This window comes from Sesamum indicum, unplaced genomic scaffold (genome assembly GCF_000512975.1).
Source record: "Sesamum indicum cultivar Zhongzhi No. 13 unplaced genomic scaffold, S_indicum_v1.0 scaffold00128, whole genome shotgun sequence".
In the NCBI taxonomy this organism is placed as follows: Eukaryota; Viridiplantae; Streptophyta; class Magnoliopsida; order Lamiales; family Pedaliaceae; genus Sesamum; species Sesamum indicum.
The window spans coordinates 410,459-436,124 of NW_011628055.1; the positions used below are offsets into that span (position 1 = coordinate 410,459).

At 32.0% G+C, this 25,666-nt stretch overlaps 2 protein-coding genes across 8 annotated transcripts; one reads left to right on the top strand and one right to left on the bottom strand.

Moving 5' to 3' along the window:
• Positions 1-11,553: 11,553 nt before the first annotated feature.
• On the bottom strand, positions 11,554-17,965 carry LOC105179249 (MADS-box protein SOC1). Of its 5 annotated transcripts, none has more exons than XM_011102856.2 (8): positions 17,759-17,965; positions 17,082-17,281; positions 14,448-14,526; positions 13,154-13,215; positions 12,620-12,719; positions 12,280-12,321; positions 11,949-11,990; positions 11,554-11,839 (listed from the first exon to the last, which is right to left on the bottom strand). In XM_011102856.2, the coding sequence occupies exons 2-8, from the start codon at positions 17,261-17,263 to the stop codon at positions 11,714-11,716; spliced, it is 633 nt and encodes a 210-aa protein (XP_011101158.1). In that variant the 5' UTR covers positions 17,264-17,281; positions 17,759-17,965; the 3' UTR covers positions 11,554-11,713. The 5 variants fall into 5 exon arrangements, with proteins under 5 accessions (XP_011101158.1, XP_011101157.1, XP_011101160.1 ...); XM_011102855.2 differs by having other exon boundaries at positions 17,644-17,965; XM_011102858.2 differs by having other exon boundaries at positions 17,368-17,965.
• A 4,322-nt stretch (positions 17,966-22,287) lies between these two features.
• LOC105179250 lies at positions 22,288-25,575 on the top strand. 3 transcript variants are annotated; one of them, XM_011102860.2, is made up of 5 exons: positions 22,288-22,426; positions 22,798-23,045; positions 23,322-23,538; positions 24,209-24,297; positions 25,037-25,575. In XM_011102860.2, exons 1-5 carry the CDS (start codon positions 22,298-22,300, stop codon positions 25,053-25,055), a joined length of 702 nt encoding a protein of 233 aa, XP_011101162.1. In that variant the 5' UTR covers positions 22,288-22,297; the 3' UTR covers positions 25,056-25,575. The 3 variants fall into 3 exon arrangements, with proteins under 3 accessions (XP_011101162.1, XP_011101161.1, XP_011101163.1); XM_011102859.2 differs by lacking the exon at positions 25,037-25,575 and having other exon boundaries at positions 24,209-24,521; XM_011102861.2 differs by lacking the exons at positions 22,288-22,426; positions 25,037-25,575 and adding an exon at positions 22,480-22,498 and having other exon boundaries at positions 22,790-23,045; positions 24,209-24,521.
• Positions 25,576-25,666: the final 91 nt, after the last annotated feature.

The window sequence follows — 25,666 nt, forward strand, 5'->3', positions numbered from 1 at the left end:
GGGGGCCGGCGGCCCTCCCCCTCCCCCCCCCCCCCCCCCAATACTGCAGCCAGTCTCTACCCATATCAACTTTCCTTCTAATCCCACACGCAAATAACGTTGGAAAAGAGCAGGTTGAAAATGACACAAATGTGGCTGAAACAAAAACTAGAAAGAGAAAGCAACTGGTAATGCCTAGGGAGCGAAAACTGCGGATCCGGGGTTCATTTTCAGAAAAACATTCAAGCTTCTTCTCACACACAAGCACACTCACTCTGTGTATTCACTATATATCTAAACCCCCTTTATATTATATTGATCATATCAAATGAGGAAAAGATCGACGGATTTCAAGCTCTTCTTTTCACACACGAACACACTCAGTGCGTGTTCTTGCTAATCTAACAGTTCATTAGTGCGTACACTCACTCCCGAGACCAGCCAAGTGGTTCCCTCTTTGTTTCTTGGTGTTGGGAATAGAAAGGATGACGAAATGACCACGCTCGCTCTCTCTCTCTCTCTCTCTCTCTGGCTCTTGTTTATATAGTCAATCAAAAATTTTAAAATTGGAGGGTGGTTTGCTGGGGATCTGCAATATTATTGCAATATTGGCTCCTCATCTTAATTACTGTTTTTGTTTTTTGTTTTTTAAATCATGATGGTGTTTGAAAGTACTTAATTATTCTCTGTTCACCTCCTTTTTATTTACTCCACCATATATTGAGAGATTCCCCAATTTGAATCTTTTTACATTGGGGTTTGGAAACATTGATATAATGCCGTTATGGATTAAAATAACAATTTCATCATTTTAAATAATTTATTATTTTAGCACATCATCAGCATACAAAAGTGATAAACATGTTTAAAATTTTTAATTTTGCAAAAACATTTAGAGGTAAGAATGGGATGACTAGATTAACATATAATTCTATTGGGACGTGATAAAAAGATTTTTTTTTTATTCTAAAATATTCAGTTTGAGCCATTGTTAAGCAACATGTCATTACAACCCCATCGAGATACAAAACGGACCAAAATTCCTGATTATACGAGTCATGAATTTTTCACTATAAGTGAATTCATGTTTATTGTTTAAATATGCACTTTTTTATCGTAAAATATCATATTTAGGCCAGACTTACTACTCAAATAGTGAACTTGTCGGCCCCATTGAGAATATAAAGTGGACCAAGATCACTCTTCGTAATCAGATTATGAGTTTACAACCACAAATGAGTTCATTTATACACATTTTTAATACATGACTTTACTCACGAAAAGATAAAGGAATATCTACATTTATACCTCATAATCTATGGTATATTTACACAAATCACCTATGTTCTGTGGATAATTACTTAAATCACTCATACTTTTTAAAAACTTCTACATACATCCCAAAAATTTACCATCATTACACAGACAACCCTATTGCTTTTTTACTTAAGGGTGATTTTTATAATTATAAAAAAGATAAAAAATAATTTATAATAAACAGACCTTAGATCAAGATGTGTAAATATAATTACCCCAAAGATAAATCTTGTTCTACTAGTAATCCTCAGTGGTAACTTTCCGAGACTTTGAACGTGCATCATAAATATATAAGTAGTTAGGTTATTAATTGTTAATAACACTATTTTCGTTTTATGTTAAAAGACTTATGATATTATTTTGATAAGAAATACATTTGATAAAATTTTAAAATTATAAAAGCGAAACAACGTATTAATTCCTCACTGGCTTCCACTTCATAATTTATTTTAAATGGAATTTATTTGAGTTACAAAAGCATTGATATCTCAAACACAAAATATAAGATAAAAGATTCCACAAATTTATATATATATATATATATGAAAAAACTCTAGAATATACTAGAAGAAATATGCAAAACATGTATATAGTGATGAGACAGGCATGTATATTGAAAGGCAATAAGATTTTCTATTACGATTTCTACTGCATCTTTTATTCAATGTAATATGTATATACCATGTTTATAAAAATTACGTCATCAATTTTATTTGGTGTAAGATTTTATACACATAATATGTATATATATGTAAAATAAAATAAAAAATATAATAAAAAATGCAATATAACATCCAATCAGCATGCAGTATGAAGCGTACTACAAATCAGCGTCCGAACATTAACTGAAGTTCACTATCTATGTTGTCGACTAAACCTGCTGTCCATGTAATGAAAAATTTAATATAAATTAATAAGTATGAAAAATATTAAATAGTAATTATCAGTATAACGTGTGATTATTACAATTTGGTAACTTTATCATGTACTAATAAAGACAATTAACTCGACATTTATAATTAATATTATGTAACCAGTAAATTATTGAAAGCAGCATTGCTATCAAATCAAGCAATTAAAATGACCATTTTTGCCTCAAATTAAGTCAGATCTAATTAATAATCCCATCCCCATGTACTCTAGAATAAGGGTTATGTTATTTGGGTCTTGTCGTTCACGACAGCACGAAATAAGCTCTTACAGACACGGTCAACAGTATCTAATACAAGAATTTATAATTAACTTTAATATAATTGAAACAGCTCAAGTAAAGTCACTATCATGGTATTTTTCTTTTTTTTTTCTTTTAATATTATTACAGCATCTCGTTGTTATAAAATATTGAGATTATTACAATGAACTCCCCTGTTACTATTGGAGTATACGCCCCCCTCCCCCTACTATAAAAATTACATAAACTTACCTTGATGGTTTATTATGGTTATAAATTGGCCCTTCCTTAGTCAAATTAACAGTCAATATTGATGCCAGCCCAAATATTTATGTAACCTCCCTATTTTTGCTATTGGGTAGAATTTTAATGTAAATAGTTCGAAAAACTAAAAAACATACAGCCAAACAATGCCCAAAACGAACAAAAACATTAAACATAAACAAAGCTTAATAGAGTTTGAATAATCCAAAGACCGAGACCTTCTAATCTTTAGATTTACTTTCCATCGGTACAAATCTGTTTGTAAGCCTCCAAAATCTGAAAACCAGTCACGATCAGCAGTGGAATTCTCACAGTGGTTGTTGCACAAGGAGGAATGATTTTTGTGGTATGGAAGAAAGGTTTGAAGGAGCAAGCAAGAGAAGGAAGATAGAGAGTCTATAAGAAAAAATTAAGGGTATTTTTGTCTTTTTATTTTTTTTTTTATTTTGCCTGATAATTTGTCTGTAATTTTAATTTTTTAAGTGAGGGCAAAAGTGTAAATTTCTTAAATTCTGTCAGTCAATCTTGACGGTTGTTAGTCAGAGGGGTGTGTTTGTAATTTTTAATAATAAGAGCGGAAAATTTGTCTATTCCCATAGTAACAGGAGAGATGAATGTAATTATCACTAAAATAGTTGACGTGTGCCATGAACACTTCTCATGTGGTAAGCCCGTCAATGCTGCAAAATGGATCAAAACTACTTCTTGTAATTAAATTGTATTGTAAATAAATTCGTATTTTAATATTATACAATTCAACTTAAATCTCTCCAGAAAAACTCTAATTCCAAACTACTATCTGACTAATTCACTTCTTTCTTTTTCCAACTCAACTCTCTATTATTTTTCCTCCCTTTAATACTTGATGACTTGATCGTCAAACTGACTTTCACTAAAACCATTTCCAGCAACGTGCATTTAGATCGGTGAATTTGAAATTACGAATTTTAAATTTCTAATAGTAAATTCTTTAAATTTATTTAAATAATTATAAATTCAAAACATTTCAAATCCTTCGACTTTAACACTAAACTATATATATTTTATTGAACATCAATGAATTTCAAAGTCATCTAATATAAAATCAATCATTTAAAATTCTTTTTCCTAATATAATTTCATCAATTCAAACATAACATACATATTTAAATAAGATTAAGAGTGGGGGTGTGGGATGGAGCATATATGGAGCATGGAGCATGGAGATGATGATGGGATAGACGTAAAATTACATTTATATATTATAATTGTGGATTGATTAATCCCATAAGCAGAGGGGCAGGCACAGTAGTAGGTATGTCCCATCACTGCACTGCACACACCAAAGCTCTCTCCAACATTCAGTCTTGCCACCATCAGTCCTTTGTCCTAATAACAATCATCATCATCATATACACATAGTCCCCAGAGGCACTAACATTTAGAATTTCTCAGGGACCACTGTTCCCTATTCCAGTTGTTTTTTTTATTTCTTTCATTATTTTTTTAAAAAAAATTCAAATAATTTCCTCTAGCTAATAATTGTTGTCACATATATATGGGGGTGTGTAATATATTTGTTGAATTTTTGTATTGGAGAAGACATTGATTGGCAGTGTGTGTGTGTGTGTGTGTCCTTTGGGACTAGGACTCTGCCGATTTTAATTTCCGTATGTCGTTCAGCGCCCTTGATTTGGATTGTACAAAGCTGTGTGTGATGGAACCGTAGACAGAATAAAGGAGTTCTTCTCCCTTAGCTAGATTTAGAACGTACTTTGCCTTTTTCTTTTATTTATTTTATTGGTGATTTTTGAAATTTTCAATCAGATGGAAATTGATGAAAGTAATATTTGTTGAACACTATCATACATGGTTTTAAATAACCCTTTCTTCCAATAAAATTCCATCAAATTCAAATCTCGATCTTAATCTATTCGTACGGAACACTTTGAAATATATAAAAATTAAATATATACTTTTTATTTTATTTAATAAATATTGGTACAATTCATTACAGTATTCGCGCTACATTCAAATATCAAATAGTGCTGGTGGAGGTCTAATGTGAAGGACTTTTAAAGAACAAAAATACTCCCTATAGACCTCAAAATGCTCGTAATTCGATCCGACTCAGTAACCCGAACTATGACTATTGATCACCCAACACTTATAATACTGAAATCACGATACATGAACCCGTATAAATACGCACATTTAATCTTATAAATACTGCAAACTACTTTGGTGCCCATATACGTACATCGTTTATTAATAGAATATTTTATTTCTTTTCCCTAAATCTCACATACAACCAACCTAAATATTAAAAATTTTAGTTGGGAACCCCCGACAAGACCAACGAGCGTTTGTTTTCTCATGTCTTAAGCACTTATCCTAACAAACTTCGTCTCATCATCATGCAATAATAAAACAATAGCTCGATAGAAAGAGCATCAAAATTCATTATTTCCTTTTTATTTTAAATATTTTATAGTTTCCTGTTTTCGAACCAAACAAAGGTGAGTTGGGGAAAGGGTTGTTCTTACAAAAATATGATAACGACCCAACCGACTTTTGGGCTTGAATTATATGATAACGACCCATGAAAATACCCTACAATTATTAAAGCACGTACGTACCCTCTCATGCAAAATTGCTACGTCCAAATTCACATGTCAGTCCTATCACAACCCCTTTTCTACATAATAGGGTACACCGATCATTGTGGTGAGACCTTAATATACAATCATTGTGAAATTGGCAACGGAAATCATAGAGTAGTTCATTGAAGAGAGATTGAAATCAACAAAGGAGGGTATATCTCTGGTTTTATTCATTCATTTTCAAAACGTACAGAGGGTGGGGTATATATACATATTGCTGCTATAACTGCTTAAACTGTTATTTCCTCCCTCTATGTCTAATTCTTTAAAACAGCAACTTTAATAAGCGTTCTTTAACTCATAAGAAAAGTTGCTAATTCACTAACAGACTCATGCTCTTCTTGGTGTGCTTGTTCGCGTGTTTAGGAACACGCGATTTTGTCCTGCTGTTCTTCCCTCACTCTGTTCTTCTGAAATACAGTTGTTGCACTGCTGTTGTATCATTGTTTACACGCCCCCCTCAAGTGGGACTTGTCAAGATATTGATGAGTCCCAACTTGATTATGAGTGAAAGGAATTTAGGTCCAGGCAAAGCTTTTGTAAACAGATCAGCTGGTTGGTTCTTGGAGGGTATGTGCTTAGGTAGCAAAAATCCTTGCTTATACTTATCCCGAACTAAATGGCAATCGATCTCCAAATGTTTAGTCCTTTCGTGGAAAACTGGATTAGCCACGATGTATAAAGCCGCTTGGTTGTCACAAAAGAAGGGGATAGGAGTAGGAGACTCAAGTTGGAATTCCTTGAGTAAGTTATGTATCCAGATGAGTTCACATGTAGTGGAACCCATGCTGCGATATTCTGCTTCAGCACTCGATCGAGCTACTGTTGTTTGCTTTTTGGTTTTCCACGATATCAAACTATCCCCTAGGAATATACAGTAACCGGTTAAGGATCTCCTTGAGTCCTTACATGCAGCCCAATCTGCATCACAGAAAGAAACTAAGTCAAAATTGGAATCTGCAGCAAAAAACAAACCTGTGTGCATTGTTCCCTTCAAGTATCTGACTATGTTGAGTGCTGCATCCCAATGTCCTTTGCATGGCCGTTGCATAAACTGACTTAATTGCTGCGTGGCATAGCATATGTCAGGTCTTGAAAATCCTAGGTAGAGAAGCCTACCTAAGAGTCTCCTATATTGTTCAGGATTTGTCAATAGTTCATCCTCATAAGCTGTAAGCTTGAAACCTGCTGGAAAAGGAGTGGTGGTGGCCTTTGCTGATGCAAGTTTAGCATCATCTACAATATCCTTTATGTACTTAGCTTGAGTAATGGTGATACCTTGTTTAGACCTTGCAATTTCTAAGCCAAGGAAGAATCTGGCTTCACCAAGGTCTTTAATAGTAAAAAGACGATCTAAATATAGTTTAATTTCTGAAAGAGTATGTTCAGATGGTCCTGCAAGAAGTACATCATCCACATATACTAACAAGCAGTAAAAACCTGTAGATGTTAGCTTAGTAAACAAACAGTAATCATGCTTACACTGTATGAAACCATAACTTTCTAATTTGGAAGTGAATTCTTGGTTCCATTGTCTTGAGGCCTGTTTTAATCCATATAAAGATCTTTTTAATTTGCACACATAACCCTTTGGTATGTTGGATCCTTCAGGGGCTTCCATGTATATTTCTTCATCAATAGTACCATGTAGAAATGCATTGTTTATATCTAATTGATGTAGATGCCAATTAAATTTTGCAGCAAGTGCTATAAAAATTCTAACTGTGACAGCCTTTGCAACAGGAGAAAAACTATCAAAGTAGTCTATTCCTTCTAATTGGTTATATCCTTTAGCTACAAGCCTAGCTTTATATCTTTCAATAGTGCCATCTGGTTTTAGTTTCAGTTTGAATATCCATTTGCAACCTATAGTTCTTTTGTTTTTAGGTAATTCTGTTATTTCCCATGTTTGGTTCTTTTCTAAAGCCTTAAGCTCTACAAGCATAGCATCTTTCCATTCCTTTTGTTTAATAGCCTGATTAAAAGACTTTGGTTCTTGTGGTAGAGAAGCAGCAGATAATAAGCAAGAATGAATGGAAGTGGGATAGGAGATATTAGTCATATTCTGATGATCTGAAATATTAGAACAAATATAGTCCTGTAGTTTGGTTGGTCTAGTTGTAACTCTTGTGGATCTTCTTAGAATCTCATTACTATTTTCTACAGGATTATTTTCCTGCTCTGCTGTTAAAGACTCTGTACTATTATAATCCTCTTGTACAGTAATATTTTGTTCATTATCATCAGTGGTTTCTAGGTTTAGATCAGTTTCTAAGTGAGGTAAAGAACATGTAATGGGGTCACTTTGATGTCCTACATATGGAAAAACATTCTCATGAAACACAACATCTCTTGAAACAAGTATGGTTCTTCTTTCTAAGTCATACAATTTGTATCCCTTTTTATTAGCGGCATAACCTAAGAAGACACATTTAAAGGCCCTAGGATCAAATTTGGATTTATTAGGGAAAGTATTAGTAGCAAAACACAAGCATCCAAAAGTTTTAAAAAGAGTATAGTTCACAGATTTATTATGCAATACTTCATAGGGTGTTTTCCAATTTAATATAGGTGTAGGAATTCTATTTATTATGTATGTCGCTGTAAGAATGGCATCTGTCCAAAACATTTTTGGTACGTTGGATTGGAACATTAGGGACCTAGCTACTTGAAGCAAATGTTTATGTTTTCTTTCAACGATCCCATTTTGCTGAGGTGTATGAACACATGATGTTTGATGTATTATTCCCATTTTCTTAAAGAAACTTTGACATTGTTCTCCCATAAATTCAGTACCATTGTCACTTCTTACAGTTTTAATCTTCCTCTCAAATTGTGTAAGTATCATGTTATAAAAATCCATAAGTATGTTCACAGTATGTGATTTAAGTTTCATTAAGAATGTCCATGTAGTTCTACTGTGATCATCTACTATAGTTAACATATAGGAGCATCTAGATAAGGAATATTCATTATATGGGCCCCATATATCTATGTGCAAGAGATCAAAACAGTGTTGAGATATGCTACTGCTGGCATTAAAAGGTTGTCTTTCTTGCTTAGCCTTAGGACAGATTTCACATAAGAGTGGCTGATCATTGCAATCTTTCATTAATCCTGTATGTTTCAATACATTGAATGAAATATGTCCTAGTCTATTATGCCATATTTGTGATGAAACATCATGAACACTAAGGGCTGTTTCTTGACAGGTTTTGATAACAGCATCTATGTATCTCTTCTCAAAGGAGTGTTTCTTAAGAACATATAGTTTTCCTAACATGCTTGCTACTCCAAGAACTTCTTTAGTCTTGTGGTCCTGCATAACACAATAATTCTTTGAAAATATGAAACGAATAGAGGAAGAATTGCATATTTTACTAATGGACAATAAGTTGAACTTTAAATCTGGCACAAGGAGAACGTCTTCAAAATAGATTTTGTTAGGAAAGGTTACAGTCCCTGAGCCCTTTATAGAGTGTCTAGTACCATCTGCTAAATGTATACATGCATCAGACATTTTAAGTTTGGGTTTATCAAACAAATCAGAGTTGTTGCACATATGAGCTGTTGCTCCACTATCCAAAATCCACATATGAGAATCCAAATTATTCAAAACAGAATTTTCAGAGATTTTACCTGAGAATTCAATATCATTCAAGTTGGCAGAGCTTGATGTTTGTGCTTCTGAAGCTCCAAAATATTTCTGTAGTTCCGTCCTTATGAGTTCACTCATTGATTTCTCATCTACCACACTGTGCACATTCTCTTCAATTTGTGCAGCTGCTGTCAATTTATTGTTCATAGTTCCTGACTTCTTTCTTTGATCAACCAACGTCTTATACCAGTCCGGATAACCATATATTTCGAAACAAACTTCCTTTAAATGGCCTGATTTGCCACATTGTTTGCAGACTTGGTTTCTTTTATCTGCAAATGATTTCTTTTTCTGAAATTCTGGCCTTTTATACACCTGCATTGCCATGATTTGAGATGTATTTGGCGGCTCTTCTTTCTCTTTCTCAACTCTGAGAATCATGGCATAAGCTTTACTAACACCCGGTACTGGATCCATCATAAGAATCTGATTCCTCTCATGATTATACAATTCATTCAATCCCATAAGGAATTGAATGGTCTGATTATGGCTGTTGATGTCTGCTGATTCTTTGGCTGCCCCACAGGTACATTTTGGTGTGTAGGTTATGGAAGATAATTCATCCCACAGTTTCTTTAATCTTGAAAAGTAGGCAGAAACTGTTAGGGAGCCTTGCGACAATACACCAAGTTTTTTCTTCAATCGAAATTCCAACGGACCATTACTTTGTCCGAACCTGTTTTCAAGCTCAACCCACAACTCTCTTGATGAGTTAGTGTACATGAAACTCTCAACTATATCACGTGAGATAGAGTTTAGAATCCATGAAGTGACCGTAGAGTGGTATGCCAAACGCACCTGTCCATCTGCATCCCGAATAATGCCTGCCGCTGCTGCCGGCCCGGGATTTCCGAGCGATGACCCATCCGAATTAAGTTTGAACCACGCCGGAGAGGGGGTACTCCAACGCACCACTCTGGGTGCCTGAGGCACTATCGGCCTGAAGTGAGATTGAAATCAACAAAGGAGGGTATATCTCTGGTTTTATTCATTCATTTTCAAAACGTACAGAGGGTGGGGTATATATACATATTGCTGCTATAACTGCTTAAACTGTTATTTCCTCCCTCTATGTCTAATTCTTTAAAACAGCAACTTTAATAAGCGTTCTTTAACTCATAAGAAAAGTTGCTAATTCACTAACAGACTCATGCTCTTCTTGGTGTGCTTGTTCGCGTGTTTAGGAACACGCGATTTTGTCCTGCTGTTCTTCCCTCACTCTGTTCTTCTGAAATACAGTTGTTGCACTGCTGTTGTATCATTGTTTACAATCATTTATTTCAAATTCATTTAATTCAATTTTGAAGTTATGTGCATTTTCATATATATATATATATTGTTTTTGACTATGTTAATATATTAATATTAAATATTTTTTTAACAATTTAAATTTTAAAATGAAGTGGTCGTTTAACAAATATTTTTGAAGAAGATTTTGAGTTCATTCATGACTACATACATGCATGATTTGTAACACAAGTGAAATGCAGGTTGTTTCTTGATCAAGTTTCAATTAGGGTTCGAGCTGTTGAGTCTGATGACTTTGAGTTGTTGGGTCGGACAGGTGCAAGTGAACTACCCCGATGAAAAGGTATGATCGTTGATTCTATTCCAACATTGAAGGCTAAATCTGTATATTAAAGTTGTATTTTTAACATTAGTTTTCATTTGATAGACGGTTTTGGTTTCACTACAAAAAACTGTATTATTTCCCTATATTTAAAATCAGAACGATTTAAAAATTACGATAAATAAATATTATATATCACGATCAAATAAAAGTAATATAAAAATTTAAATTTTAACCACGATTGATCAATATTTGTTATGATCTTAATTATGGTCACATTAATTTATTATGGCCAGAAAAAATGACTAATAAATGTTACGCAGATATCATTAATTAAAGTTTATACAATTTTTCACTATAGTAATTAATTATGACAAAATGTCATATTTCTTTCGTTTTACGCAAATGATATAAAGTTGCCATCATTCAAATTTGTACCTAAGTAATTAATTTGATAACCTAACCAGAAAAGACAAGCCCGAAAACAAGTTAACGTGCAATTTCAACTGGAAACAGAGAATTTTGGCCCAGCCCAGTACGGTAAAGTGGAGGCCCATCACTCACTTTCTACGTTTGAGAAATTTTTTCGATATGAATACCTAATTCACGACATGAAATTCTGTAAATTTTTTCAAATAAATTGATTACAATTCAATTATAATAATTAATAAACTAATTTTTAGTATTAAATTTTTATGTATTTATCAACAAATATTATTCTAATAAAAAAGTAATAACTAACATAAATGAATGAAATTCAAATTCATGACCTTATAGTCATGGAAGTCGTCACCACGACATGAAATATATGTAATTTTGTTTCCCCAATTGACTTTAATACTTTATAGAAATCTCATTCAAATTCAATTTAAACCGAATCAAATTTTCATCTACACTTGTTATGCAATATTTTCAACACATTGATACATAATTGGAATAACCAAATTAAATAAATACATAAAGAACCAAGAAATAAAAACATGTATATATTATTACAACCCATATTAATAAATAATATACTAATATTTTATACATACATATATATATATATAGTTATATATCAATCTATTTTTTTGGTGGGTAATAGGAAAATTGAGAAACATTATTAGTGTCTAAGAAGCATTTCTTATTGTGGGTGGGCCGATGAATAATTCTGTCACTACTTCCGACCTTGTACTTTGGTTGTTTCTCCCAATTTCTTTCTGTTTTTCTGCTGCATGTCTTCCCCTCATTCCGCACTGTAATTAGATTTAATCAAATCAAATCAATTATAAAACTATAATTATTTTTTTAAATCAAAGCTGAATATATTAAATTTTCTTGAGTAATTATTGAGAAATTAATTACCTTGTCACTTAACCTCGCGTTTTCTTCTAACAGAAACTTTTCCTGCAACAATACCAACATAAGTAGTGGAAATTAGTGAATCAACATCTTGTAAAGTAAACATTATAAGTACTAAGTTGTAATATATTCATAGAAAAATTCTTATTTAAATCAAATTTGGTCGAATCAAACGAATTATATAGTGAATATCCTACACTTATCGTGTATTATACTTACTATATAATTGTTGGTTTAGATCTGACCAAACTCGATTTAGGTTCGAATTTTCCTATATTGATATATCACACACACATGTAAAAAACAAAAAAATAGGCAAATTGTAATATGATACCTTTGCTTGTAACTTTTCTATTTCCTCCTTGAATAGTTGAAGCTGGAAAATACATCGAAGAAGAAATTAAAGTTGTTTCGATTTTGATCGATGTTAAAACTGTTATGACTAATACAACAGTATTATAAGTTTTATTGTCTTATTTTATACAAATATTTTAAAACTTTTATTTTCAGACAAGATTTATTGTCCTAAATTTCAAAGTGTGGCAAAATCAAATCAAAGGGTAATGAGTTTCTCTTAGGGTTGTCATGAAATTAAGTGAACAGTAACTACTCCTAACCTCAACAGCTTGTAACGAAGGAACATTTAATGATGTTGTAAGAGTATATATATATACCTTTCTGGCCCTGATGTTCTTTAGGCTTCTCTCTAGCTGGTTGTCAATTTGCTGAAGCTCTTCCATCGAACACGTTCCAATATTATGTCCTAAGAGCTTCCTGTAATTTATATCTAGAAGCTGATCAGTTCAATTCATCATGAAGTAAAGATTAAATTCATTTCACCATTCGAACTATGTTCGTTGTTTGTCCTCCTTTAATTTTTTTTTTTTTGGCGTCAATTTATCATCTCAATTTTTACAAAATATGCACTTTGTCATATATATATGATCGTTTTCCAATCATTCTTTCTGCCCAGAAACAAAACATCACGTGCAGTCATAAACTGCATGTGATGTTTTTTGACAGAAAAATCGACTGAAAAACGGTCATATAAGGCAAAATATAATTTCACAAAGTTGAGATTGTAAGTTGACCAAAAAAAAAATAAAAATTTAGATAACAAAGTGTAAAAACGAACATACTTCTGATGACAAATTATAATTTACCGTGAAGTAAAACATAACAATTGTAATTAGGAAATTAATCAGAACCGTTGTGCATTCTCTAGCAGCTCTATCTTCTTCGCCATGAATGCTGCTTCGTGCTTTAAATGCTGATCCAAAAGTAGAAGGTATCATGAACAAAAGTAAATGAGCTCATCATAAATACTTGTGATTGAATCAGAGATTTTGAAGATGTATAGTATAATTAAGAATTTAATTTAGTAAGTCCAATAAAATGATAATATAATATGCATGGCATCTTTTAATAATCCTCATGATGAATGTGATCAAATTACAGAAAAATAGAGATTGTTCCCCAGCTACAATATAAATTACTACAAAAATTAGAGTAGTCAATACCGTCAAACGTAATGAATACAAAAACTTAAGTTTTGAGCACGTCAATCAACAAATATCATGATTTTAACAACGACAAAAACACTTGTTCACGTTTGTAAGAAACAACGTTTAATAACCGTTGTGCAGTCGTGGTCAATTAGAATTCATCGTGATTTTATATCTTTAATCATTTACTACAAGATATCATGTGAACAACTCGGAAATTAGAAAGGAAAGCAAACTTGTTGGTTATTTGCAACGAATTTAGCAAGAGGTAAGAATTTTAAGTTCGAGGTGTTTCAAAAATAACATCGTACATGAAATATTTCCTTACTATAAATTTATTGTTGCAAAACCGTAGTTGGCCTTGACAAAAAAATTTGAAAAGTACGTCCCAAAATCTTACTAACAAGTATTTTTTTTTAGTAAAATTTTTAGCAAATTGGTTAACAAATAAATTCTTTTCTTGCCAAATTTATTGCTAAACATAAATTATCAACAAATTCCACTATTTTATGAGGAATTTGTATTATTTTGCTACTGACATGCTAAAACGTTTTAATGATGAAAAGTGAACAAGACTACGAAGTTACCTAAAGGCTTCTATGTCTTCACATAACATGACAAGAAAAACTAATATTAAATAAGGAAAATTACATTTATATCTTTTGGTTTATGATTTTATTTATATAAATTATTCCTGTATTCTGAAAAATACACATAGATTCATAAGAATCGTCAGCATCATTTATACAAAACATTATTATTTTTTAGAAAATTACACATATACCCTCCAAAAACGTCAATAATAACATTACACAAACTATCCCTGCTTTTCAATTGTAATTAATCGGTGGTTTGTGACAGTAGACCGTATATTAGAGGGCATACATGTAATTATCTCAATTAATTAGTACAAACTTGCAATTCAGTTGCACGGAAATGAATTCATATGACGAATAAACGATGTAAATTTGCAGACATGAAGAGAAAGAAAACAAACCTGCATGTGTTGTTCAACTTCAATGCTAGTTCCTCTGTCTTTCGCATGTTCTAGGTATCTCCCTATCGTCTTTTGCATGCTAAGTATTCAATACAAAAGAACAATTAATGATGAGGTTCTAAACAAAAGAAGTAATTAAGGACAAAAAGTTTGGAAAATTCTTGCACAAATGTTTTTTCCTTTACAAAACAAACTTAATATGTTTGATGACTCGGTCTGGATCCTCCATTTTAAATTCTATATTTACAAGAAATTTTTTTGTTTCATATTCTTGTATATATGTGTTGTTCTATACATACAAGTCAATATATAAAATCGTTAAAAGAAATATAACTTTTTACTACGGTTAATTACTATAGTTAAAAATAAAATAATCATGACTAATACTAATTAATCATAGATGTGCGACGGCTATTTATAAGCCTTTATTTTTACAAACGAGACAAAAATTAAATATTAGCTAAGACAAATATTTTGGCTATGAATAAAATTATGATATTTATTGATTAATCGTAGTAAAAATTTAAAATTTCACATCAATTTTGTTTGACCGTCGTAAATAGGATTGATTCATAATTTTCAAATGTAGCAAATTAGATTCATAGTGCAGGAAATCAGGTTTAATCTTAAAGGACACATTTGTCAGCCTCAAATCCAACTATTATGAATATTAATTACTTAAATCAAATCATGTGCATGTAAGCATAGTTAAAACATTTCCTATGGCTCTTAGCTGTGATAAATATTTTAGCTGACCAACGACCGTTATGTGACTGTGGTAAGTGATTATATACTACGACTGTTTATTTTTAACTATAACAATTAACAGATTCAATACTAAATTTCTTCTTACAACACTATGTATTGAATGTTTATGTGATTACACGACGGCTAAAATGTGGTAATTAAAGTATGAAAAATCAGACAACATATATAACAGTAATTGAGAAACACATAGATACACAGACACACCAATTTTAATTTGTGACTGCAAAAATCAGACAGCACATACAAGAAAACATATATGTAACTGATAAATAAGATAGTACATGGAAGTTACATAATTTAAAAACAAATAGACTGGAATAATAGATCAACATTTATTACGAAAAATAATTTTGAAAAGGAAATTAATGTTGTAATACATAGTTCATAAAGCTTGCATTTGTATTCACCCTGGCAATAATTAATATTTTCACCTAATTAATCTTTTTACCAATTGAAATTCATTATTCGTTGAATTAATAAATGCCAGAATAAATGAAAATTCATTATTTTTCAAAATTAATTAACGTCCTCAATGACCAAATATACATAAGTAGATCTGGCAAATTAAATTCAACTGAATGGGAAGTATAACTGTACATAGCTTGCTCTAAATTTCGAGGTTTGTATGTGTTTATGTGTTACCAAACTAATTAATAATCCTACTTTTGAATGTTGTTAATGTTTTTTTGCTTAGTTTGTAACGAAGATCATATGCTTTAATTATAATATAACCAATTATATATACATACGCGAGAGGAAGTTGTGACGGTCATCATCTTGATTCTTGTTTATAAAATGAGCAGACGCTATAGACACAAACACAATATAAATTAAATGTTCAGGACATACATGCTACAAGTGCGACATGCTTAGGATTTAGTACACAATTGAATAATATTAGTTACAAAAATAAAATAATAGTATAAAAGTCATCACTAATTTAGAAACATGTATAGTTTTTATACAAAGACTCCTTCAAAGTCGTCTCAAGGTTATATTTTTCTTCGTAATCCCTTCAACTCAAAGCATATTGATTCAAGATCCAACCTTATTCTTGACTCAATTTATCTTCTATTGATAAAGTAGATGGAATGCCTATCTATATATACACACACACACGCTCCGCGCGTGTGTTTCTGATATAAAATCTAAGAAAATATATATAAAATGTGAACAAAAATACAAATATAATTAAAAAAGGCATTTATACTCGAAAAATATTTATATAACTTGAAAACGTCCGTACCATAATTATTTGCCTTCTCCAAATAATAATAGCGAATATCAAAGTATTGATAAATTCAAATAAAACTTCTAATTTCCAAATATTGATTACTTAATTGCATGGAATATATAAAAAGGTAAAAGGTAAAAGAAAATTTATCTGATCAAGAGTAGTAATAACAATTACTCCATGGTTATAGGCTTACAGCATATGAAATGTTGAATAAATATTCCATGCATGAGAAAGGAACTTCATGTGAATGAATGAAAAACATACATATATATATATATATATGTATATATCAATAATCTAACAAGTTAACATTAATCAACTTACTTATAACACAAAAAGTATGGATCATTTTCATTTTTCCACTTATTGATTATTTATGCAAAAAAATTTCCCAAAAATATATATTAATCATGGATCATGATTATAGGAATTATATGTATATATATAAAAACTAGCTAGTACAACAGCAATTAGACAAAGGTACACATTGAACAAAGTGAAAAGTTACAATTTGAACTGAAAAAACAAATCCAGCTTATGTAATTCCTGGGATTTAATTGTTTGGTTGATAGAAAAATGATTTATTACACAAACAAAAAAGGAAGAATTTGTCTGAAAACACTACTTACTTGGAACTTGAGAATTCAAAGAGCCTTCCTTTCTGAGAAAAGATGATCAAAGCTACTTCAGCATCACAAAGCACTGAGAGCTCATAAGCCTTCTTCAACAGCCCATTCCTGCGCTTAGAGAACGTTACCTGCCGGCTCGTCGCGTTCTCGATCCGCTTCATTTGCACCTTCCCCCTCACCATTTTTTTAATTAATTTCACCTGCATATATATATAATTCAACGATTTCTCTTCAATAAATAAAACCCTTTTTTCATTTAATTTTTTTTTTAAAGAAAAATTCTCACCAGAATCTTGTAAGAAAAAGAGAGCCCAGAATGTAAAAGTGAGAGATTGATAATGCAAAGAAGAAGAAGAAGGAGAAGTTTGGGATTGGGAGGTTCAAAATTTATGTAAATAAGTACCCTAAAAACCCTAATAAATTACATGCCAAAAATTCAGACAGCTACTCAATTAACAACACAGAAAGGAAGCTATACAACCTCAGAACCCTAGCTAGCTTTCAAGAATTATTACTTGAGGAAAAGGGCAACATATATAGTGAAGTGATACCAGAATAGTACAATGAAATAGGAAACAAATTCCAGCTGGAATAAAATCAAATGTTACTCTCCATCAATTAATTATGATCGATCCATCGATCCTGCAGCATAAATATAAATAGTTATTTGTTCAGACCTGAAGACTAATATATCAGAAAACCAACAAAAGGGTTCGAATAAGGAGAGAAAAAAAGCAGATAATAGAACATATATAGAGAGGACTGATCTTTAAATATCTCAAAATTCCGACAATATTTCAACTGCAAAACAATCTCTTTATCTTCAGACCACTGATGACAGAACCAAACATTTCCTTATTCATCGTTTTATCTTTTATTCTCTTTGTCTTGAAATTCACTTTTTTTTTTTTTTATCCTTCTTTTTTTTCAATTTAAAAAAATACGATAAATTACGTCAATATTTTCTGATATTAGACATCTCATATTTTTTGCGAAATTATAAATATACTCTTTAAAGTTGTAGGTGTAATTACAATTATGCTCCTTATTCAAAAATAAAAATTTGCACAGATACTCCTCAATGAATGTACTTGTAATTTTATAAAAAACACAACATATTTTTATATTTGAACCTAATTTTAGAAAAGGACGTAAGTGTAATTTACCCCTAAAAAGTATTATAATTTTTTAAATAATATAATGAAAAAGAGGAAATAAAAAAAAATGAACTGTTTTTGCTTCTGGGTTTTTTATCTTGTTTTAGAAAAATGTAAAGAAAGGGGAAATTATGATGAGTGAGGCAACGCAAAATAAGTAATTTTAATGATGTAATTGGTGGCAGTAAAATGGATTTGGTGGGGGGCAGGGGGGGTTGGGGGTTCGAACGTCAACATCTAATGTACGATGACGTGATGTCCAACGAATTGGGGTCTGACAGCACATCTTTTTTTGTTAATGGAACATGGTACACCTCGACCAATGGGGATGGAGCTGGTTACGTGGCTTCCACTGTGTGGCTAGAACACAAAAATATTATTATTATTTAGGAAGAGTATTTAATTTCTAGTTCTGGTTTCTAATAATAGAATTAAAGAGTATTGAATTGAACTTGTGCTGTGGTAATTTAATTGCTCCTCCTATTTTTCACAATATTATTGTTTCTTTCATATAAAAAATAAAAGATGTTATGGTTGATTTTTATTTTAAAAAATAAATAAAATCTATATTTGAGGACTTATTATGTAGTTATATGTTAATTACGGTTAATGAATGAATGAATAAATATATATATATATATAGATTCTTCAGGGGCACAAAAGTAATTTTACATCGACTCGTCACCTGGTGAAGAGTGCTAGCCACAAGACAAAAATACCCTTAGCAGAAATATATCACATCTCATTCCTTTTTAAATTGGCACAAGTCTTGTTTGGTTGTCTGAAAAAAAAAAAAAAAAAAAAAAAAAAAAAAAAAAAAAAAAAAAAAAAAAAAAAAAAAAAAAAAAAAAATAAAACTTTTTCTCTATTTAACTTCGGAGATAAGAGTAATTAATTAAAGCTTTGAAAAAAGAAGCAATAAATTCTAATACTACTTAGAATTGGTACTATAGACACCAATAGGATTGTACGGTCACTGTTTATTTATTTAATACGAGTACAATATAGTAGAAGTATGTATACTGTATAGTAGGCAGAGGTTGTGACTATCATCGCTTCTTCAGTTCTCACCTAGTTTTTTCAAATTAATTTTGCCTATTTAGAGATGTGTATTTCTCCATGTTTGAATTTTGAACTATATACAAATGAAATTCTAGAAAAATATTTTTTAAAAAAAGAATATTAATGAATTCACCGTGAAAAAAGATAAATATCAATAAATAAATCATTTGACAAATATTCAAGTGTCATCGATTATACATATTAGGGATAGATATTACAGTACTGTTATCCTATGAAGTTTGATGTAATTATATGTAAATTCATTGTGATTTGAAAAATTACGTCTAATACCCTTGACATAAATGGATTCCTCGATTAGTTAAAATTCACGAAATTTTTTATCCGCAAAAAATAAATAAATAAAAATCCATCACAAAACCGTTGCAAAATCTTGGCGCAAATTTTCTGTCACGATAAAATATTCTTTTTATAGTGTAATTAATTTGAAAAAAATGTGATGTAGAGTAGACTAAAGAGTGATATTATTAATTGATCATGAGCCCTTAATTAATTAATTAGGTATAGTAGGTTATATATTTTATTTTATTTCATTCATTTTATAAATAATTTTTTGATTGGTCTTAGGAGGAGGAAGTTGACACATGATTGATTAATTGTGCTGCAACCTTTTGGATAATATTAATTAATTAGGGTTTGGTCTTTTGTCCAAGTATAGATATTTACTCCCATTTGGGGGACCACTTTGCCCTATATTGGACAATTTCGATTGCAATATTAATGATAAGATGCTTTTGTTTTAGGGTTAATGTAATATATCCCCTGTCAAATTACCGATTTGCCCCCATTTGTATTAAAAAATATCCACATCAACCCTCCAACCAAATATAACTATGTATTTCGTAACAAAAAGACTAAAGTATCCCCATCTAATCTTATATTTTACGCCCAACCTTTTTTTTCTTCTTTTTCTCCTATTTATTTTTTTTCTATTGATTAATTCTTTTCTCTCTCTCTCCCTCCCTCCTATATTGCTCGTATTCGATAATATAGTTTATTGTTGATAAGGCTTAACTTAATTAACGAAGCTGATCAAACACCACGACGACATGATTATGGGTTCGAATTTCACCATTATATGAATATTGATCTACTTTAATAGTAGTTGTTGGTTATAGATATTTGATATTAATAATGGTTAATCACCACTAGCACACACGTACAAAAATTAAGAATTGAAATTAACATGTACTTTTCTTTTTGGAGATATAATTAAGATGTACTGTTGATTAGAAAAAAATGAGGTAATTGACAATAAAAAATCAATTACACATCCGCAAACATATATATATATATACTAGTTGTCATGGTATGCTATTCCTGCGTGCATATAATAAATAATATTTTATATTTTAAAATATATATGAATAAGAAAAAATATATATAAACTAATACATCATATTTCTAAAAAAGAAAGAAGGCCAAAAAGAAAAGAAAGTCAACTTAGGGGTTTTATTTGCATAACAATAAAATTGGTGTTGCGGTATCATAACCGTCATTTGTGAGAGAGAAAAAAGTCTTTTCTTTTCATATACTATAGATATATAATTAATTACTTAGGGATGCATGCAGCATCCATATTTCCACATTTAGGCAATTAATTTACGTAAAATACCACGTTACATCACTTTCAGGCCCCCAAGATTTCTAAATCAGGGACCGGACTTACTAATGTGGGAGTTCGGCGTAATTAATGAAGAATTAAGGTTTTCTGGTTTCAGCTATTCAAATTTTGGACCACCTATACATAGATATACATACACACACAGCCTTTTCGTTTTAGGGTTTGCCCGGAGTTTGGTCGATGCTGCCTCTTCCCTATATATTATCTCTATAGTTTACTAAGTTTCTTCATTAATTGCAAACTAATCCTCTAAAAAAAGGAACATCTTCTTAGTACAACCTGGCTTGCTCTATCTTACAAGCAAAAACCTCGTCGCCCCATGCAATAAATTTAAGCTAATTACTGAAGAAAATATAATCCCGACTAATTTAATTACTTGTTAATCATTTGATGAGTAATTTAATTTGACGGGATCGTTTCAATTGTGTATGATGATATAAGTATTTTATTTTATAATATTATCATATATAGTTTAATTTAGTAATTTCCGACACAAAATTAGAAGAAAGAGGGGGGGGGGGGGGGGGAATAAAAAAAATGAGTTGATAGGTTTTGTCCCTTTTTTTCGTGTTGTGAATAATGAAATAACACATTAATAGAACTAAATTTCTGGCCCTAATTAATAATAGTATTGGGGTACATTAAAAATTATTTGGAATAATGTTGTCCTTCTTGGTAATAAAATTAAAGCGAGGCTATGAATGTAATTTTGAAAGGTGTAGGGAGTTGGATCTGAATTGGTACCTCTCGCTGCAAATTTTGGATAAAACGCATGTCCTTAAACATTTTTATAAATGACACAAATTATCATCCTTGATTTGTTTTTTTTAATAAACTAAATCGAAAAGTAGTGATGGCCGTATATATGGCACCCCGCACCCTGCAAACCCCGTCAGGGAGGATTGCCAGATCATGTGAGAATGTATGTTTAATCCTATTAAACGTCTTGTCAAGAAATTGAACCCACTTTATTAGTATGACAACAATCGTCTGACTTTAACCTGTAGATCACGACGACTGAAAGTTGATTTTTCCATTCTAAATTATATATCACCATTAGTGAAACCTTTGTTTATTGAATCAAATCTTCGGATCAATTATTAAATAAAACATGTAATCCTAGTAGGTTTAGAATCCATCACATTTCATTCTCAATCCCCATCGTACATCAATTCTTGGGCCGACCCTTTTTATCGGGCCTCGTCAAGGTGGACTCATGTTCCTCATGTTTGAGGCCCAAAGAGCCCATTTTCACAGTAAGATGGATTTGTTCGGCCCATCTAAAATTGAACAGATCCGAATAAGGCCCATTGGTTTTCCTCCAAAGGTGGAAGTCTCTTCAGACAAAGCAGACAATGAAGAGGACAATGGGAGACAGGAAAAGAACAGCGATTACAAACAAGAAACCGAAAACTGAGTGGCCAGCCATAGAACCCAAGTCTAATCTTCGCATAAATCGCCTCAAAGACGACGATCTGATTACTGTGAGTTGTCTTTACCATTTATAATCACCAAGATGTTCCTTTTATTTCTTGATTTTGTTGTGGTTGCAATGGGTATTCAGTTTTGTTTCTTTAAATTTTGTAATATTTCAAGATTCATGTCTATAATTCTTTATGGTTTTGTGCGGTTCAAAATTCATGCTTTATCAAGATTTTTCCGTGTTTTTGCATTTATCCTTTGCCTTCTGTTTGTGTGTAATAGAGATGGAATTGGATAGTATCATTTGTTGGAATAGTTGGTTTTGAGCATTTTCATATGGACAAACCATCATTTGTCCTTTGCTGTTGGTTCTTGTGAACTCATCTGATAATGGTACCTTTTCTTGCTCCTGTATTTTGGTCAAGGTATTCAGATTCATAACTATTTTACATCTGCCGAATCGAGAGCATTTGTAAATGTTGCGGAATCAATTGGTTTTGTTCACCAAGGGAGTCTTGGCCCAGCAAAGGGAGAAGCTTATAGAGACAATGATCGAATATCCGTCAATAGTCCTCTTCTTGCAGAAGCCATATGGGAGGCTGGGCTTAACAAATTCTTTTCTGATTTTAAGATTCGAGGAAAAGTTGCAGTTGGGTTGAATCCAAATATAAGATTTTACCGGTAAGCGGCACTTTTTGTATCTAGTATAACTACAAACTATCGTCTGAAGTTGTCGTCCTACTAATCCTTATTGACTTGGATTGTGCTTACAACGGACCTTCATTCACTGCAATGATGTAAGCTGAAGGGTGGAGCATGTTTGTATAGCTAATTTCAGAAAATTAGGATTTTAGTTCTTTTAGTCTATCGTTGGTTGGGCTTTGAATACCTTCTTTGTGGTGACATATGTAATGATGAGCTATCTTTTTGGTTAACTTCTAAGAATTTATGGTCTAGGTACACAGCTGGTCAGCGATTTGGACGACATATTGATGAGAGCATTGATCTTGGAGATGGAAGACGTACGCACTATACTTTGTTAATCTATCTAAGTGGTGCTCCTAGTAAAACTAATGCCAAGTCAAAAAACGACAATAGTTCTCAAGATTCTTTGGAGCCACTTATTGGAGGAGAGACTGTTTTCTATGGTCCTAGAAATGCTCTGGTTGCCGAGGTACTCACTTGATCACCTTTTATGTTATATGCTCTCTATCTCTTTCCGTACCTCCCATATAGGATTAGTATATTAGGTTTTTAAGAATTCAGACACATGTGGAATTTTTCTGAAATTGGCTAAAAATCCTATTTCAATTCCTTTGATATTTCAGTGTATTGGTATGAGTCTTGCTTGAGCTTTTAACCAGAGTAGTTTACTAGTGTTAAAGGATTCTAGAGTGATTCCCATATTCTCGTCTTATTTCCAAAAGTGCACTCATAACATTACAGATTCCTTGAAGGCCTTTTCCTGCAATACTTGAACCATAGACGAGTTACTCCAATTAGATTCATTGAACTTGTTTGGGCTTAGATACGAACTTTAAGTTTTAACTAAAACCAATGGGGTCTTACTGTATTCACCAACATAAGTTTGAGATTGTTAACGTATGGATGTTAGCAATTTGGTGAAGGCATTACCAAAAGTCATCAGGAAGTACCTCTCTAGCTTTCTGTTACGATCATTATATGTTTGGATCCATAAAATTGAATTTTGGAAATTGGAGTTGATAAAATCTAGTGATGTTGAATATACTTATTCACAAGTGCAATCCCTTAGCTTCTATCAGCTCATGGTTGATGCAGAACACTCTGTAAATGTATAACCTGTTTTTTCAAAATTGTTGAAGGTACCTCCGACAGAAGGGATGGCTCTGCTTCACATTCATGGTGCTAAGTGCATGCTACATGAAGCTCGAATAGTGAGTAAGGGCATCAAGTATGTCTTACGATCTGATGTTGCATTTGAATAGGCCATGTAGTAGTGAGAGTCACCTTTTCCTCGGTTCTTGATTGTATCCCCCAATTTGCCCTTTTATTTCTATTCCAACATTCTATGCAACATCTAGTCTCATATTCCGTGTTATCTTGAATTTTTCGTTCTTTATCTGTACAAACGTATGTTGGATGGAAATGAATATATATTCTACTATTGACGAAGAGCATAAAGAGTCGAGGGTTGTGAACTCATGTCTTGTGTGCCTTTGTGTACTAATTAATGAAATCCACCTCCTTTCTTAGGAATCATCATAACTCCCTTGCCCTTTTATTGTGTTCGATGCGTTACATATAATCCATTCCATGTGGACAGTTGGTAACATTAGAAATTTGTGAGTATGTTTGTGTTCTGTTTGTAAAGACATGAGAGGTAATTGTAAGGCTTTCTAGAGCAGTTTGGATTTTCTCTTCCAACAGTTATGTGCATAAAACGGTATCATGTATTTTATTTAAGGAAAGATTTTGTACACGTGATATACGTACATTAAATTGAGTACAAGATACAATATGGTTTACAACATAAAATAGACTTCTTGTAATCAAGATTTTCAGAACCGTATTGATCCAGTCGTGGGCCCGGTGGTCTGCTTCTGGGTGAAAACCACTTCAGTCAAAACCGTCCGCCTAGTAACTGGTCAAAACTGGATTCTGATTTTTTTCTATTTTTTTTTTTAAAAAAGAGGGAAAGGTGAATATTGAAGAAAGGAAGAAGGGGATAGGATTTTGTATGCACTTGCAGCCGCCACGGCCTTCCCCTTCCAACTTTGAAGTTCATGTAAAGCAACTTTGAGCTTCAATTCCAACTCCAAGAAAACAAGCGAAAATCCTTTCAAGGCTTAGAAATCCTCCATAACGACGACTCCTGCGATTTTGGCATCACTTCACTTGGTCTATTTCTCAACCGAGTCTACTCAAGCTGCCGATACATGTAAACCTGCTGGCGACGGTGCGTTTGTATGAACAGACTATTATGGGTCTGGATCTGGATGTGGGAAGATTTGGTTGATGAAGTTTCCAAAATTTTCTTAACTAGCATTTTTGGGTTAGCATTCATGTGCTGCAGAAGGTTCTGATATTTTATGTTTTGTTGGGTTAAAATGTTTGGGTTTTGAGGGTAAAGCGTGATCATCTCAGTTTTGGTTAATAGAGGCTGAGTTATCAACTTGACCACTTTTGTATGTATTTATGTACTTTTGTTCTAATTGTATACTTTCAGGTATTTTAAGTTTGCTCTTCTTTTTAACAAAATCAATTGATGCATACTATTTTTTATAACTTTTTACATATATATCATGAGATAGCATTTATCT

Excerpts from the sequence above, each read along its gene's own strand:
- LOC105179249 (XM_020691260.1), bottom strand. The coding sequence starts at position 17,287 with ATGCAGGTGAAATTAATTAAAAAAATGGTGAGGGGGAAGGTGCAAATG. Across the intron at positions 14,527-17,081 it reads TTTGAATTCTCAAGTTCCAA|CATGCAAAAGACGATAGGGA; the intron begins GTAAGTAGTGTT and ends TTGAATACTTAG. Across the intron at positions 13,216-14,447 it reads AAGTTGAACAACACATGCAG|CATTTAAAGCACGAAGCAGC; the intron begins GTTTGTTTTCTT and ends CTTTTGGATCAG.
- LOC105179250 (XM_011102859.2), top strand. The coding sequence starts at position 22,298 with ATGAAGAGGACAATGGGAGACAGGAAAAGAACAGCGATTACAAACAAG. Across the intron at positions 23,046-23,321 it reads CCAAATATAAGATTTTACCG|GTACACAGCTGGTCAGCGAT; the intron begins GTAAGCGGCACT and ends TTTATGGTCTAG. Across the intron at positions 23,539-24,208 it reads GAAATGCTCTGGTTGCCGAG|GTACCTCCGACAGAAGGGAT; the intron begins GTACTCACTTGA and ends AAATTGTTGAAG.